This window comes from Tenrec ecaudatus, chromosome 4, assembly GCF_050624435.1.
Source record: "Tenrec ecaudatus isolate mTenEca1 chromosome 4, mTenEca1.hap1, whole genome shotgun sequence".
Classification (NCBI taxonomy): Eukaryota; Metazoa; Chordata; class Mammalia; order Afrosoricida; family Tenrecidae; genus Tenrec; species Tenrec ecaudatus.
In genome coordinates this window covers 325,245-341,939 of record NC_134533.1, presented here as the reverse complement: position 1 = coordinate 341,939, position 16,695 = coordinate 325,245, and the positions used below count along the sequence as shown (strand labels likewise).

The 16,695-nt window shown below is 51.4% G+C and overlaps 2 protein-coding genes across 2 annotated transcripts; one reads left to right on the top strand and one right to left on the bottom strand.

Annotated features, from left to right (window-relative positions):
* Positions 1–29: 29 nt before the first annotated feature.
* Positions 30–3,894, bottom strand: RIC8A (RIC8 guanine nucleotide exchange factor A). Its single transcript, XM_075545110.1, has 10 exons — positions 3,686–3,894; positions 3,491–3,538; positions 2,775–3,365; positions 2,369–2,460; positions 2,058–2,205; positions 1,215–1,310; positions 999–1,143; positions 780–924; positions 560–679; positions 30–436 (listed from the first exon to the last, which is right to left on the bottom strand). Exons 1-10 carry the CDS (start codon positions 3,767–3,769, stop codon positions 316–318), a joined length of 1,590 nt encoding a protein of 529 aa, XP_075401225.1. The 5' UTR covers positions 3,770–3,894; the 3' UTR covers positions 30–315.
* An 8,373-nt stretch (positions 3,895–12,267) lies between these two features.
* On the top strand, positions 12,268–15,225 carry BET1L (Bet1 golgi vesicular membrane trafficking protein like). Its single transcript, XM_075545109.1, has 4 exons — positions 12,268–12,420; positions 13,142–13,233; positions 13,467–13,523; positions 13,713–15,225. The coding sequence occupies exons 1-4, from the start codon at positions 12,402–12,404 to the stop codon at positions 13,878–13,880; spliced, it is 336 nt and encodes a 111-aa protein (XP_075401224.1). The 5' UTR covers positions 12,268–12,401; the 3' UTR covers positions 13,881–15,225.
* Positions 15,226–16,695: the final 1,470 nt, after the last annotated feature.

Genomic DNA, 16,695 nt, shown 5'->3' with positions numbered 1-16,695 from the left:
TTGCTCGCACAATGCAGACATACCACACGTGTTCTCACGAAGTCTTTATTCTAGGACAGTGGTGTCCTTGTGGCCGGAGAAGGGTCATTCTTCCCAGGGACGTTTCAGTCTGGGGTCAACGTTCGCACCTGGGGGGCAGCACCCTCACAGGGTGCGGGGCGGACACTTTCCTCGAGCTCCCATTTAGCACAGGATGAGCCCTGCCACCACAGAGACAAGAAGCGGAGCCAGAGGGCAGACGAGCAGCCTTGGGCGGGGCTGGGGCCTGTGCCAGGCCGTCCACAGGCAGCAGCTCCAGGGCAGGAATGCTGGGCCTCAGTCGGGGTCCGAGTCGGGATCCGAGGAGAGCTGCCCCTCCAAGGTCTGGCACATGGCATCCTGCAGAGACGTGAGGTGACCGCGGGGACTCATGCCCATGGGCTGGATGACGCGGTGCCTGCAGAGAAAGTCTCATTGGGCAGCTGCTCTGTCCAAGGAGCTGGACCCCCAAGCCTCCTGGCTTTGAAACTGCAGTCGCCCCCTTGCCAGCCTCAGATGGCACGCAGGGTGCGAGCTGTACCTGGAGAGCCTGTCGAACATGTTCACCAGCTTCACCGCCTCGTGCTCCTTCTGCTCCTCCGTCATGCCCTCCGTGGGGTTGGGCGGCTTCTCCTCTACGCGGCCCGTCACCGGGTTGATGCTGCCTCCAGGAGAGCAGCAATCAGCACCCGCCTCGGGGAGCGGCCGCCACACCCGCCTGCCCGCCCGCCCGCCCACATCCCTGCCAGCCAGGCCCACACCTGGCTCTGGCCTCCTTGTACTCTTCCGTGTCCGTGTCCTCGTCCTCTGAGTACTGGCCCGGGGTGTGGTTCCCTGCCATGAGGCCACGGGCAGCCAGGAGGCCGGCAGCATTCCCATAGCCTGTGTACTTGACAAATCGGGGTACTGAGGGAGGGGTGGGGGGTCAGTTGGGTTTCGAGGGGGGTAGGGGTGGGGTGGGGCAACCAGCTCCTACGCACCGCTCTCAGCACACAGCACAAACAGGAACTCGGCAGCCACACGCTTCACGTCCGTGTCCAGGTGTGTCATGAGGCGGACCAGCCTGTTACGCAGTAGCTCCCCGACCTCAGGGCGGGTGCTTACATCCCGCAGCGGGGGCAGCACCTGGAGGCAGCTGTTTCTCAGCACAAGAGGGGCAGCCTCCAAACCCAGTCCAGCCCAGCCCGCCCCCATACCTGGGCCTTCAGGAACTTCCTAGCAGGGCGGTGCACCCGGGCACACTCGGTCAGCACACTCAGCACGGGGGCCACGCTCTCCTTCAGCCGATGAGTCTGTGGACAGGCGCCAGTCACCCGCCCAGCCCTACCACTGGCCAGTCCTGGCAGTGAGGGCTTAGACGGCATGGGGATCAACTGTAGTGGCATCTGCTTCAAGAAACCCTGCAGCCCCAATCAACCAATCTGTCCTTTTGCCATCTGCACACCTTTTCTGATGGGCAGGGTGGCGGTCTGAGCAGTCTAGCAAACAAGCCTTCAGCCGTGGCCCCTCAGTCAGTGTTGGCTGCCCAAGGGTAAATGTGGCAGACAGGTTCCCAACAGGCTAATGTCCCCCGAAGCACCCTCCCCAAGGCAGTGGGTTCTGGAAACTCGGTATCCAGGCCTGTACCACTGCAAGTTCCCAGGGGTCTGCTGAACCCCAGCCTCCTGAGGGACACATGCCACACACACACGTTCTGCTCAGGGAGGCAGGGGCAGCACTGGGTACTGGGCTTGACTACTGACACAAATCCCAACTATCACAGGTCACGGGCAACAGGGTTGCTATGTACGGACACCAAGAATCTCGGGGTCACACCAGGGCTAAGGGCTGCCCAAGACTTCCTAAGGAGACAAACTCCAAGACCTAGCACCCCACTAGACTGTACGCCCAGCAGCATTCCCTCAGAAGGGCTTCACATGCTGCCCAGGGAACCACTGGGTACATCCAAGTTACACCAGAGGTCTGCCTGCCAGAGCTGGCAATTACAAGACAGGAAAAAGGTGAGCCCAAGACCCCCCCACCCCAACACACCCGCCTACCTGGTCCAAACGCCGCTCCAGGAAGCTGAGGAGGGCATGGATGACATCCATGCTCACACCCATAAACTCCAAGGAGCCAGGGTGCGGCTCAGGGGTGAGGGTGTCCAGGCACTCGGGGGGCAGGTTCCCTAGGAGGTTCACCGCGTGCCTGTGGATACCCATGGCTTTGACTGGGCCAGTGTCCCAGCAAGTCCCCAGTGCCATTCTGAGGGGGTACTGGTGGCACTAGGGATGCCCATACCCCAGATAGGTGAAGTGGGACTCTGGGGAGGGCCTGCCTCTTGGGCATTTATCACCCCCATCCCCCTTACCCATGAAGTTGCTCGGTCCTATCTCCTGCAGCCGACAGCATCACACAGTGGCGAAGGAGAGTGCCCAGGTGCCGGTACAGGGCAGCGTCTTCCTACCAGAGCAGATTAGGGTAGGAGGGCGCCTCACTCACCCTGCTACTGCCAACTGATGTGCTCCCATCCAATGGCCCCGCAGCCCGTCCTGACTCAGTCCTTCCACTGCACAGCTGGGTAACAACAGCCTTGGCTCCAGTTAGGGGCACCAACAGACCCCCTAGGGTGCAGGCCACACGCAGCCTCCCCGTGTACCACACACCTGGGGCTCCCTGAGGGCTTGCGGCGCAGGCCCTCCCTTCTCAGGAGGGATTCCAGGAGACTCCACATGGCATGTCCCAAACTCAAAGGCATCTGTGGGCTGTGCCCTCACCTCATCCACTTCCCTCTTGACAGAGTCGAAGGTGATGTTGAAGAGCACCTTGAGGATCTCCATGGCCCGCTCTGTCTCCTGGGCAGGGAGGGGCTCCAGGGCGCTGTCCTCCAGGGCTGGGCCCAAAGTCAGCTCCAGAGCAGCGGTCAGCAGGCGCACCCCCTGTAGCTCCCGAAACAGCTGCTGGCGCACATCAGGGCGCAGCGCTGTCAGCAAGAAGAGGAGACGCAGGTCAAAGAACCGGACGTCGTGCGGGACGCCCTGCTGGCCGTGCAGCTGTACCCGCTCGGCTAGCCTCACCACCAGGCCGGCCTCAGCGGCCAGGACCTGTGCCGCGGGGCTGCTCAGCACCAGGTTGCACATGCACTTGAGTGCCTCGAGCATGACGTCCATGTCCGGGGGTTCAGAATCAGGCCCCTCAGTGGTCGAGATGCCGGCGTGGCGGGCCAAGGCCTGCAGGCTCGGGCGGTTGGTGAACCGGTCCAGGCAGTTGCGGTCGCGGGACAAGATGCGCAGGCTCTGCAGCCAGGCGTTGCATCGGGAGGGCGGCAAGCCCTGCTCCAGGGCCGACACCAGCAGCCCGGCCAGCCTCTGTGGACAGAGAGGGGCTGTTGCTCCACCGGCACCAGCGTCGTGGGCCCCTCGGGTCCCTCCAGCTCTCTCCCCTCACCCCCCAGCCCTGGCCTCACCCCCACCCCGCTCCCGGCCGCACCCACCTTCCGGTCCTCCTGCTGGGCATCCTCGAAGGCGAAGCTCTTGGAGTTCTGCAAACAGACCGGCCCGGGGCTCAGTCGTCCCCAAGGGAAGGACCGCACTAGCAACTGGATGCCCCACCCACGCCCCCGCCGACTCGGCCCCGCCTCGCGCGCCCCGCCCTCCCCGGAACCGGCCGGTCCCCGGTGGGCGCTCACCTCTCGGTTGTACGTGCGCAGAGCCTCCATCATCGCACTCTCCTCCCCCGACTCCACGGCATCTGCAACCGCCCTGGGCTCCATGGCGCCCCCGGGGCGGGTCGGGGCACTCCGGCTCTCAGGCTGCAGACCCTCACTCCGCGGAGCCCGCCCAGGCTGGGAGCCCCGCAGCCAGGGCGCGGGGCGGGAGGTGGGGGTGGGGATTGGGGAGGGGAGGCCGGGACCGGAAGTCCGCGCTCCTGTGGGCGTGGCCTGGGCTGCGCGCCGGAAGGCGGAGACAGGAAGTTAGCGCACCTCTGGGCAGGGCCTGGCCTGCGCGGCGCGACCGTGGAGCCCGCGAGTTCGCGGGGCTAACGGTACCCAGGGGCTCACGGGGCTAACGGTACACAGCCTCGGAGCCCCTGCAACAGAACAGGCCGGGTTTGGTTCTCGGTCAGCCTCAGAGTAAGTGTCGCTCAGGGTCGAACTCTGAGACCTCTCCCCCGACCGCGCAAACCCCAAACACCACCAGATTTTAACATTGGTAAAGCGGGACACCATTGATAAAACTCATATCCTGGTGAAATAGCCACATGGTAGCCGAAAACTGTATACCGTAGCTTTTCGTGCATTCTTTCAAAAAATCGGGACTTTTTTTAAAATGCCGCGGGACGCGGGGAAAATTGTTGAAAATCGGGACGTCTGGTCACCTTACACATGGATTCCTACGTGAGGCTCCTGAGGCTGAAAATCTTCCATGGAGCAGACACCCCAACCCCCATGTCCACCCACCAGACCTCTGCGATGAGGGGACAGCCGAGGTGGGACGTCCAGTCTGAGGGCTGGGGAAAAGAACAGGTGCCAGGAACAGCAGAGTGTCAGGCTGGCACAAACGGCTGCCAGGAAGAGACTGCAGAAGAATGGTGTGCATGACCACAGTACGGTGGGGCAAGATGACTGCGGGGGTGTGGAGTTGTGGGAAACTAACACGGAATACAAGGAGGGCTATATTCCCTAATTTATAACAGGGAATCTGGAAAGCTAGTATTCTACAGTAGGAAAGCGACCACTTTGGTTAAGTTAGAGATGAAGTCCAAGTACATTACCCTGCTTTAAATAGCGTTCCCATAGATTCTCCGCTATGTTGCCTTAAAGTGAGCACAGAGTTGATGTTAACTCCCTACAGAAGCAGACATCCTGTTGCTATCTTTTCCCAAGGTCACCTGTCCCCATCCCCCCTCCCCCTCATACCTTCCCCCATGCAGGTATTAGGTTTCCTCGCCTGTGAGCTCAGGGTCCTTACTGTAGATTCCACCCACCTTGTGACTTATGTAACTATGGCATATGCAGGTCCTATGGTTACCTATAAATATCCTAAGACAGTAAAGATTCGCTCTCCTGCCTCCATGTGGGCCATGGAGAGGGACTGAGGTGAACATGCTACCATAACATGTGTCTGACTCCTTTATTTTACTCTCTCTCCTATCTTTCCTATTCTTTATGACTTCACTGTGATCTTTCTATATTATAACTGTACAGTTGTGCCTATTGACGCTTCAGTTGTTGGAGGCTGGCTTCTTCTGACTGGGAGTGAGGGTCAGCACAGGAACGAAGAGGGGCTTAACAGTGTGTGGGAACCTTATTACAAGTCACCCAGACACGGTCCAGATGGACCTCCACTTCCTTTTCTGGAAAGCAGATGAGAAAAGTGCCTATCTAAACTGTCACTGCAGATAAGGCAGCAAGGTCAGCCACCTTAACCTAACAGTTTAGGTTCTATATTCATCTTCTTTTTCTTTTTGAATGTACTGATTGTTTTGCTTTTTCTTGACACACACTAAGGTTGCAGAACTAGAAAATTCTTTCAGCCTTAGAATCCTAGATACACCGGATGCTCTTGGTCATTCTGGAATTGTGTGTGTGTGTGTGTGTGTGTGTCTGCTTATTTAAATTCAGCTTGGGTGGAGTCCCAATAGTTCAGTGTACCTCTTCCACATTCCAGAGGCCTCTGTCTACCTGGTTGCCAGGGCAGGTGGGGCACCTGTGCACAGGGTCTCGGGGAACTCAATTGAGCTCTCTAGTACCTAGTCTCTTGAAGAACTGGGATTCATTCTTGGGTTTTTTATTTCAGATTCACATAGTGTTTTTGTTTTAATTTCCTTGATGACTTAATGTCAACTTGTGAAGCTTCTCCTACCCCCACCCCAAGTATTGCATGAAGGCTGTGAAATTGGAGCAGGCAAGTCCTGGGTTATGAAAATTTTAATTTATCTACCTCATGTATCATTTATTTTTGTAGCCATAGTCTCCATTTCTTATTTGAATCGACTTGGCCCCTTCCCAGACCCTGTCTGAAACCTGAGGGTTGATGTGTTCATGGCAGCCGCTGGACCTTCGGGATGTTTCTGTTGTTGCCTTTTTGTTTCTCTGAACCTCCTTTCAGTGCGTGTAATAAAATAACGATAATAAATGATTGATGAAGCGGTGCTTTCCTAGTATGAAGAAAGGGTGGAAGAGGAGACTCCCGGGCAGAACACACACTCCCCTCGACAAAGAAATTGAAAATGTGCATCGAGATTGTTACCAAAAAAGCTCTTGTCCCTGTAGTTCGTGCACCTGACTTCTTAAGATCCAAAAAGAAAAAAAAATGTTGCTTTTGTGTTTGTTTTGTTTTTTGCCAAGTTGTGCCTTTCCTTCTGTATCGAAGTGACCAAGGTTTACACGGAGGAAGGAGCGTGTGTTAAAGTGGACACCCCACAGGCTGTGCAGCTGGATGATGCCTTGTGAATGTATGCGCTGCAGCGAAGCCTGTAGTTGTACCTGCTGATGCTGTCTGTCTGGAGAATAAACCTGGTTTGTTCTGCCCTCCCCCCCCCAAAAAAAAGTGCCCATCTAAATGGTTTGTCATAAAGATTAAGTGCAAAACATTCAATAGTATTTGACACAGAAAAATGGTTCATAAATCTATTGTATTAACAGACCTCTTTTTGTGTGGCTACTTTGTGCAGGGAACACCTCTACTCCCATCCGGGGCCCTCTGGAGACTCAAAGGGTTATTATCTGCCCTTGGTAAGAACATGCAGAGATGGCCCTGGGTCTAAAAAGATCGGGGCAGAGATTTTAGTTTTGCTGGCAAGCAAAGTTGGGGCAGTGAGGATTATTCTGCAGAAAATCACCTCCCCTAACAGAGGGGAGGGAGGAGGGGCTTTTTCTACAAAGTTGAGAACAAAGAAATGCATATTCATAAGATTGGGGAGGTATGCATTATTCATAAGGGATTGGGCTAGCTCTAGGCAAGGATGTGGCTGTTGGACCCCTCAACTTTGAAACAGGCTAGCAGCTCAAAATAAAGTGGTTGCTTGGCATGCATTCCAAACGTTCTGAGGTCAGTTGGAGCACAAACTCAGGTCTCCTGCGCTTACTTGAAGTCAGGTTCTGACCAGCTAGCGCTAGCTTTGAAGGACAACGTCCTAGGGGTTTATCAACTACTTGGTCCCAAAGGGAGCATCTTTTTTTTTTTTAACTTTTTATTAGGGGCTCATACAACTCTTATCACAGTCCATACATACATCAATTGTGTAAAGCACATCTGTAAGGGGAACATCTTATCAGCCACTTATGAGGAGAGAGTGAAGGCTGTTGTGGCAGTTAAATCTGGTATCAACTAGACCCTATGTTAAAGTGCAGTGGTGAAGTCCAACCTGTCAATCAGATCACAGCCTGGTGAGGCCTGCTTGAGGAGGTGGCTCTTTCTATGAGAAAAACAGAAGGTACCTTCCTGTCCATCACCCTTCATCATCCACTTCTCTAGGATTCCGTGGCTGACCCATCTGAGCCATCCGATGCTGGAAGCTGTCACCCACTGTCTTCTAACTGAGCTTGGATCCATATGACTCTGCACCTTCCAGCCTGTCTCCCTGTACCCCACTGAACCTTTCTGCATCATCTGCCTGCAGCTCTATGAGTCTAGAAGAGTGCTCAGGCTAGTGTCAGGCCCACGGACTTGAGTGGGACAGGGCTGTGCACCTCGATATGAATTTGCTCCTTGATAAAAAGCTCTTTCTGATACATACATGACTCACTAGGTTTTTCCTTCTTTTTTCAGTAGACAACCCAGACTAACACATTTATCTCTACACCAATTTATCTGTGCAAATGAGCTTCAACATAAAGGAGGGGAATTTCCCATTTCCAGCTTTCGTACTTTAACCAGCTGTCTCAGCTCTTTGTTACTGACAAGGTTCAAAATCATGAAATACTGGTTCCTACTATAGGTTTTCCATCACTGGTCTGTCAGTTTGACATACTGGGATGGCTTGTGTATTGCTGTGATGCTGGAAACTATGTCACTGGTGTTTCAAATTCCAGCAGGATCATCCAAAGTGAACCAGTTTCAGAAAAGCTTCCAGACTAAAAACATTACAAAGAAGAAATAGGTAGCACATGTCAGAGGAATTAGCCACTGAAAATATGGAAGCAGCAGAAAACTACCTCATGAATAGCAACAGAACATTGTCAGACAGTGCAAGATGGGCCTGTAAGGTCCGAAGGCACTAAAACTATGACTGAGGAAGACCTGACTTCTCAAAGTAGAGTTGACCGTAAAGATGTGGATGGAGGATATTCAGGATATTCATTTGCTGATGGGGAACAACTCAACACGAGAAGGAGCAACTGTGAACATCTATAAATAATTTAAACTTGGAATGTACAAATATAAATGTAGGAAAACTGGAAGTTGTCAAAAATCAACTGGAACATATAAAGATCAATATCCCAGGCATTAAAGAACTGAAATGAATGGGTATTGGCCATTTTGAATCAGAAAAGACACATTAAAGAGGAAGGCAATGCATTCATTATCAAAAAAGGACATTTCAACCTCTCTCGAGGTAGATGAAACCTATCCACATACAAGGAAATCCAGTCAATGTAACTATTCCAATGTCTGCATTAATCAATAAAGCTACTGGTACAGGAAATGAATTTTATAAATGTTTTTCATCTGAAATTGATGAACCATGCAATGAAGATACATTGATTAATTATTAGCAACCGGAATGTAAACATTAAAAACAAAGAAGAAAGGGTCAGAAAATATGGCTCCGGTGGTAGAAAAGAAGCTGCATATTCCCAGAGAGAATTTTGCAAGACCGAGGATTTGTGTATTGCAACACAAAAACTACTCTGCGTGTGGACTTTCCCAGCTGGCACACACAGAGATCAAGTGGACGACATCTGTGGGAAGAGATGACAAAGAAGCTCCACATCAGCACCTACAACTAAGCCAGAGGCTGAGTGTGAAACAGACCACCACCTGCTCAAAAGTAACCTTAACTGGAAGCTGAAGCAAGACAATCCCACAAGAGCCAAAATATGACCTTGAGGCTATCCCACCTGAATTTCGAGAACTTCTCAAGAACAGATTTAATACTTTGCACACTAATGACAGGAGACCTAATGAGCTGTGGGAGGACATCAAGATCATCATACATGAAGAAAGCTAAACGTCATTTAAAAGATAAGAAAAACAGATGAAAGTGGATGTCAGAAGAGACTCTGAAGCTTGCTTCTAATTGTAGAGTAGCCAAGGCAAATGGAAAAAAAATATGAAGTTGAAGAACTGAACAGAAAACTTCAAAAGGGCAACTCGAGAAGACAAATGATTATAATGAAATGTGAAAAGCCCTAAAGTTAGAAAACCAAAAAGAAAAATTCAAGCCTTGAGTTGTAATACTGAAAATTTCCATGGACAAAATTTGAATGACGCAGGAAGCATCAAAAGATGGAAAGCATACAAAGAGACACGGTACCAATAAGATTCACCCATTTCAAGGGGTAGTCTGTGAGCAAGAACCAGTGGTACTGAAGGAAGAAGTCCAAGCTGCGTGTTGGCATTGGCCAAAATCAAGTCTCCAGGAACTGATGGAATACAATTGGAATGTTTCAACAAGCTGGTGAAACACTGGAAGCACTTATTCACCTATGCCAGGGAATTTTTAAGACAGCTATTTGGCCAAGTGATAGGAAGGCATCTGTTTTTGTACCCATTCCAAAGGAAAGTGACCCAACAGAATGCTCAAACTATAGAAAAATATTGATATCACAACATTTTGCTGAAGATCATTCAACAATGGTCATGGCAGTACATTGACAGGGAGCTGTCTAAAATCTAGCTGGATTCAGAAGAGGATGTGGAATAAGGGATATCATTGCTGATGTCAGGTGGCTTTTGACTGAAAGCAGAAGCTACCAGAATATTTGCTTGTGTTTTATTGCTTATGCAAAAGCACTCAGCTATGTGGATCATAGGAAACTATGAATAAACTTAAGAAGAATGGGAATCCCCAAACACTTCACTGTGCTCCTGTAGGATCTGTCCATGAATCATAGTAATTTGAACAGAGTGAGGGAATACTGCATGGTGTAAAACAATGCATCTACATGGAATAAAACACTATAGTGCATCCGGGTTGTACCCTCATCCTACTTCAGTTTCCACGTGAGCAAATAATTAGACAATTTCTGTTATATGAAGAAGACTTCAGCATCAGGATTGGAAGAAGGCTATTAACCTCAAGTATGCAGATGACACAACCTCACTTGCTGAAAGTGAGGAGGACTTGAAGCACTTGCTGATGAAGATTAAGGATTGCAGTCTTCACTATGGATTATAACTCAATGAATAAAAAATTCTCAAAACTGGACCAGTAGGTAACATCACGATGATTAGAGAAGAATGTCAAGGGTTTCATCTTGCTTGGACCCACTATCAGGGCTAATGGAAGCAGCAGTCAGGAGACCACACAATGCAGTACTTTGGATAAATCTGCTGCACAATACCTCTTTAAAGTATTGAAATGCACGGATATTCCTTTGAGGCCTAAGACGGGCCCCACATGCATGTGAAAGTTGGACATAGAGGAAGGAAGAAGATACATTTGAATGATTGTGCTAGTAAAAAATATATTGAAAATACCATGGACTTTCAAAAGAACAAACAAATCTATCTTGGATGAAGTACAGCCAGAATGCTCCATAGAGGCAAGTATGGAGAGACTTCATCTCGTGAGCTTTGGACACTTTATTAGGAGAGACTAGTCCCTGGAGAAGAGGGGCAGAGAAAAAGAGGAATACCCTTGACAAGGTATATTGACACAATAAGGGCAACACCTGGCTCACACATAAGGGCAGTTACGAGGAGGGCACTGGACTCGGCAGGGTTTTGTTGTTGCATATAGAGTCACTGTGAGTTAGAAATGACTTGATGGCACCTGGTGGCATAGCCACTACTTGTTGGGCTGCTAACTGCAAGGTCAGTGCTAGCCACCAGCTGCTCTTACGGATAAAGGTGAGGTTTTCTACTCTCATAAAGAATTACAGTCTTGGAAACTCACAGGAGCAGTTCTACCCCTTAGGGTCACTATCAGTCTGAATTGACTGAGTGGCATTGATTTTGAATTTGTGGAACAACAGCTGTACTTTATAAAAAGCTATGGATAACCTTAAGAAGAATGGGATATCCAGAACATTGTACAGAGACCAAGAGGCAGTCATTTGAACAGAACATGGGAATACTGTGTGGCTTGAAATCAGGAAAGGTGTGTGTTAGGGTTTTATCTTTTCATCATAGTCAAATTATATATATATATATATACTTTTGAGTATGATATACATTCTCTATATATACACAATAGATAGAGAGAAACTAATTTGAGAAGCTGAATTATATGAAGAATATAGCAGAGTCAGGACTTGTGGTAGGCTTATTAATAACAACCTTAGACATGCCGGTGATACAACGTTGCTGAATACCAATCTAAGGCTGCAGATTTTATTATGATTGCAATTCCATGTAAGGAAAACAAAAATCCTAACCACTGAACCAATAGCAATAACCAATAACCAACATCATGATAAATGGAGAAAAGATTGAAGTCAATATTTCACTGCTTGCCTTTACAATCAATGCTCATGGAGACAGTAGTCAAGAAATAGAACAATGTATCACACTGCGTAGATCTGCTGCAGGGATGTCACTTTGAGGATTGAGTTACACCTGACCCAGTCACCGTATTTTCAATTGCCTCGTGCATGGGAAAGTTGGACCAAAAGACCGATGGGAGAGTCGATGCTTTCTATGATGGTGTTGGGGGCGGGGGGGCGGGGAGGGAATAGAAAAACCAACAAAATCTATCTTGGATGAAACAGAACCTGAATGGTCCTTTGAAGTGAATATTGCAAGATTTTGTTTAATCTATTTTGTACATGTTTTCAGGAGAGACTAGTCCCTGCAAAAGCACATTATGCTTGGTAGAGAAGCGGTGAAAAAGAGGATCTCTATCAAGGAAATGCATCGACACCGCAGCTGTAACAATGGACTCAAATAGGACACTTGTGAGGATGGGGCAGGGGCGGGCAGTGGGCAGTGCTTTATTCCGCTGTCCATGGGACGGCTATGAGTCGGAGCCCAATCTATAGAAACGAAGCAAAAACCGACTCGGGGCCATCAAATCATTCCAACTCACAGCTGCCCCATAAAATGAACTTCAAGTCACTTCCCCTTTCATTGTCCCAAACTTCCGCCGTGGTCACAATCCGCAGCCGGAAGTTGCGCCAGTCGATCGCGGAAGGGGCGGGTCTTGCGGCGGGCGGGGCCGGAAGCGCAGCCACGTCCGTGCAGGCAGTGGTGGCGGCTGCTGAACTAAGGTCGGCGACCTCACCGGAACCGCGCACGATGGCGGATTGGACTCGAGGTGAGGGCGGGGGCCAGAACCGAGGTGTCAGCGCGGGAAGGGCGCGCCGTGGCGGGCAGAGAGGTGCTACGGGTCCTTCGGGGCCGCGCGAGGCGGGACTCGGGCGCTGAGGGTCCCGCCGCCGCCCCCGAGACGCTCCCGCGGGAGCGGTGCACTGGGACCGCTCTCGGCCGTCTGCTCCCGGCGTTCCTTGCCCGCTTTGGTGAAGCGGGGTCGGCTGTCGATGAGTGAGGAGTCGTGGACGCAGACCCCTGGCGCGCTGGCTCCCCGTCTCCCCGCTCAGAGGGTCACACGGACGTTGCTGATGTGGGTGGGGGTGGGGCGTTTCCTGGTCGCTATGTGGGTGGACCCAGTGTGTGGGGTCCTACCTGTGGGGTCACCTGTCACCGGCTCGCCGCCACCCTCATGGGAGATGACCCAGGTTACCCTTCATGTCTGGTGGACATGGGCACCTGCTGACCCTTTAAGGAGCCCCCGGGTGTTGCCCATCCTTTGACTGATTGGACAAGCCTGCCCCATAGTGCCCTTGGGCCACCCTAATGCATCCCACCTGGTGGACACTGAACGGAGACATGTGTGCAGTGCCCTATGAGCTAACGTAGACTGGATTGCACCTGCTCCGCAGGACACAGGGAAAGGGCCCAGGAGGTTGGCCCGAGGGCCCACTCCCTGAACTCTGGGCTCCAGACATCCATAGATGCTGCAGTCTCTTTCTCTCCAGCTCAGAGCCCTGGGGCCGTGGACGAGCTTCTGGACGTGGAAAACAAGCGGCTGGCAGACCACCTGGCCTCCAAAGTCACTCGCCTCAAGTCGGTCTGTGCCTTTGGACTAGGGGGCAGAGGGAGGAGGGGCACAACCAGCTGGGAATGGGTTCCAGGCAGTGTACTGCCCTCATCTCATCCACACTCATCTGCCATGCTAATCCTGATTGACACCTGGTCTTGCTGGTAGCATCTGTGTATGGAAAGGTGGCTGGTCTCACAGGAGGGTGGGGACTACCTGGGACTCTGACCCTGGCCTGAACCTGCTCTCTCTTCCCTGAGCAGTTGGCCCTGGACATCGACAGGGATGCAGAGGACCAGAACCGCTACCTGGACAGCGTGGTAGGGGCCCACAGCCTCCCCTGGCGCAGTTGCCCCCTGCCCCCCCTCTGTAGTCATCTCTGATCCCCATACCTCTGATCCTGCTTCCCTATGTTCAACTCTGTCCCCTACCTTCCATCCCTGCCCCTCACCCTTGTCCCCACCCCTGCTCCCTCTTCCTGGCCTCCCGTGACGGGCAGCTCCCTCCAGGACTCCGATTTCTCGAGTGTGACGGGCCTGCTCACTGGCAGTGTGAAGCGCTTCTCGACGATGGCACGGTCTGGGCGTGACAACCGGAGGCTTCTGTGTGGTGTGGCCCTGGCCTTGCTCGTGGCCTTCTTCATCCTCTCCTACCTACTGTCGAGGGCGAGGACGTGAGGAGCGGGCTTCGGGACTGGATGGACAGCCTGGCTGACGTGACGACCATGAGGCACAGCAACTGGTCAGCCTGTGGAAGACACCCTCCTTTTGAGGGCAGCCCCTCCCCATGAGTGGCCTGAGGGGCCCAGAGTAGGTTAGACTCAGATGTGGGACCCTCTGTCCCCACGGAGACAGACCACTCTCTGCCCAGCCTGGGCCCCGGGGTAGGATAAAGGAGCTGAAACTCAAGCATGGACACGTTTCCTTGTGGGGAGCTCCTCTGATGGAGGGAAGCCGGGCCACTGCAGAGAGCACTGCTCCACCAGAAACTCCCCAGCTTCTGTGTGAACATCCCCCTGCCCTCTCAGTCTCTCCACCCACTCAGGTGGGTTGTGCCCCGCCACCACGTGTTCCCCTTCCCACCCCTCTCAAACACAGCCAGACCCAAGCTCACATGTCTTCCTGTGGGACACTGAGGACAGGTCTCCAGCCAGTGCCCTGCTTGGCCTTGACCGGTCACTCAGCTTCCTAGTGACACTACTACTATGAGGACCTTGCTCTGGGGCCCAGCCAGCCAGAAGGACTTTGCCTCAGAAGGCCACTGTGGTTCTTAGCACCAGTATCAGCCCCTCAATCCCAGGAGAGTGACCCTTCCACCTTACTTACCACCCTCCTTGTCACCTGCCATATCACATCTGGACTAAAGACCCAAAGCCTCTTGAGTTCTTTCCACCTCCTTATTTATCTGAACGCAGTCATTTTCCTCCTCAGCCACTTCACATGCTTCTCCTGTCATTGAGAGGATGGTCTGCCCTGCCATTACAAGCTGAGGCTCCCTGTAGCCTGGCCATCTACACTCCTGGCCTCTGTGCAGACTCCCAGCCTCTCAATCCTCTGGTTCCACCCAGTGGGTGTGCAGGCGCTTTGAACTGTAGATTGTACCACTCCAGGTATGTAGGTACAGGTAGAGAGCAAAGAGAGTGCCTTAGGTGGGATGCTTGCCTCTGAAGAAAGCCAGAGGTCTGGCAGCCAGGCTGTCTCCGCTGCCCTCGGGTCAAGCAAAGATTGTCCACTGTGAACAGGGATAAGAGGCCCATTGCCGAGCATTTTTCCTCAGTGCTTCCCTTAGCCCTCCTCTGCTCATGCTGTTGGTGCACAGACATGGCTGGCTGATAGTATTTAATCCCGGAGGGAACTGGGCTCTGTTCCCACATATGACCTGGGGTGTGGGTGTGAGTTGGCCTTGTCTTGTGGATGAGACCTGACTCCATGAGATCTCGGCTGCTGATGCCGTGTGCTAGTTTGCTCACACCTGATTTGTTACTCTGTGTGTAATAAACGCCTGCTGACGTCACCATTACAACAGCGTCTGGTCTGCGTTCTATGAATGGTCCTCGCCGAGGACATGTGGATATAATGGTCTTGTGGCCCAGGCTCACATTGACCAGGTCACGTAGTGCCCTGCAAACAGCACGTCCAAGCCCAGCTCTCCTGCCACCCTGTCTGCACCTGGGCTGATCAAATGTGGGAACCAAATGCATTAGGTTGCTGGCCTCGCTGAAGCAGTGCAGAGTTCTCTGCACGGGTTGCCCAGCCCTCCCTCTGAGCCATCCACTACTGCTCCTCCCACCTCCTCGCAGTCTCCCACCTGTCACGAGGCCCAGGCTTGATTCTTGTTTTCATCCCTTGGGAAATAGAAGTTCCTATATTTTCCTCACCATTGTCAAAGGCCTGAGAACACTTTTGTCCAGACTCTGCATTTAAACATCCCAATATGAGTGTTTGCAAAGCGGAGGGTCTTCAAAGGGTTTTAAAACAAAGGCCAAGGATTGGGATGTTGGCAGGAGCAGGTGTAGGGGCCAGTGGAGTTTGATATTTTAAATCTGCACAACAGAAAGTCTGACTCTAAAATGAAAGGCTTTACTCTGATACCAGGGAAAGTATCAATTTTATAGTGATACAATGTTATTACTGCTGTTTTTTTAAAATGGCATGTGTCTTTTATTTTGCTCCTCAACTCTCAAAGTCTGTTTCTTTTTATATGAGACTGTACTTCATATTTCTTTTATAACATTGGTCTGACAGAATCGTTGTCATATGATTAACTTATTGTAGTGTTTTCCGACGTGATCCTTCTCATGAGATGCTTGCCAGTTTCATTTACTTGAGTTTTATCGACTCTGTGAAGGCATTCGACTCTGTGCTCATGTGGAAGCTGTGTATGGATCAGTTTGGGGAAGAGAACAAGGACATCGTGCATAGTTTAAAATCAAGAAAAGTGTGCAGTAGGGTTGTATCCTTCCACCATACTTATTCCATCTGTATGCTGTGTAAATCATCAGGTAATATTATATGAAGAAGGTGGCATCAGGATTGGAGGGAGGCTTATTAACAAACTGATCTGTAAATGACACGGCTCGCTTGCTGGAAGGGAGAAGGACTTGAAGCACTTGCTGATGAAGAGCAAGGATTGCAGCCTTCAGTGTGGATCATAACTCAATGTAAAGGGAAAAATTCCTCACAACTGAGCCAGTAGGTAACATTGTCATAAATTAAGAAAAGACTGAAGTTAAGGATATCTTCTTGGATCCATAATCAGTGCTCATGGAAGCAGACATCAAGAGATCAAAGTCAAGTTGCATGGGGAGTAAATCTGCACAAGACCTCGTTAAACTCTTGAGAAGCAAAGTGGTTACTTTGAGGACTAAGGTGCTCCTGACCCAAGCCATGGTATTCAAAGTTGCCTCATATGCATGTGAAGTTAGACGTTGAGTGAGACTGAAGAAAAATTGGCGCATTTAAATTGTGCTGGAGAAGAATGCTGAGAGTACCA

Excerpts from the sequence above, each read along its gene's own strand:
- BET1L (XM_075545109.1), top strand. Across the intron at positions 13,234-13,466 it reads AAGTCACTCGCCTCAAGTCG|TTGGCCCTGGACATCGACAG; the intron begins GTCTGTGCCTTT and ends TTCCCTGAGCAG. Across the intron at positions 13,524-13,712 it reads ACCGCTACCTGGACAGCGTG|GACTCCGATTTCTCGAGTGT; the intron begins GTAGGGGCCCAC and ends AGCTCCCTCCAG.
- RIC8A (XM_075545110.1), bottom strand. The coding sequence starts at position 3,769 with ATGGAGCCCAGGGCGGTTGCAGATGCCGTGGAGTCGGGGGAGGAGAGT. Across the intron at positions 2,461-2,774 it reads TCAAGAGGGAAGTGGATGAG|GAAGACGCTGCCCTGTACCG; the intron begins GTGAGGGCACAG and ends CTGCTCTGGTAG. Across the intron at positions 1,311-2,057 it reads TGGAGCGGCGTTTGGACCAG|ACTCATCGGCTGAAGGAGAG; the intron begins GTAGGCGGGTGT and ends GCCTGTCCACAG.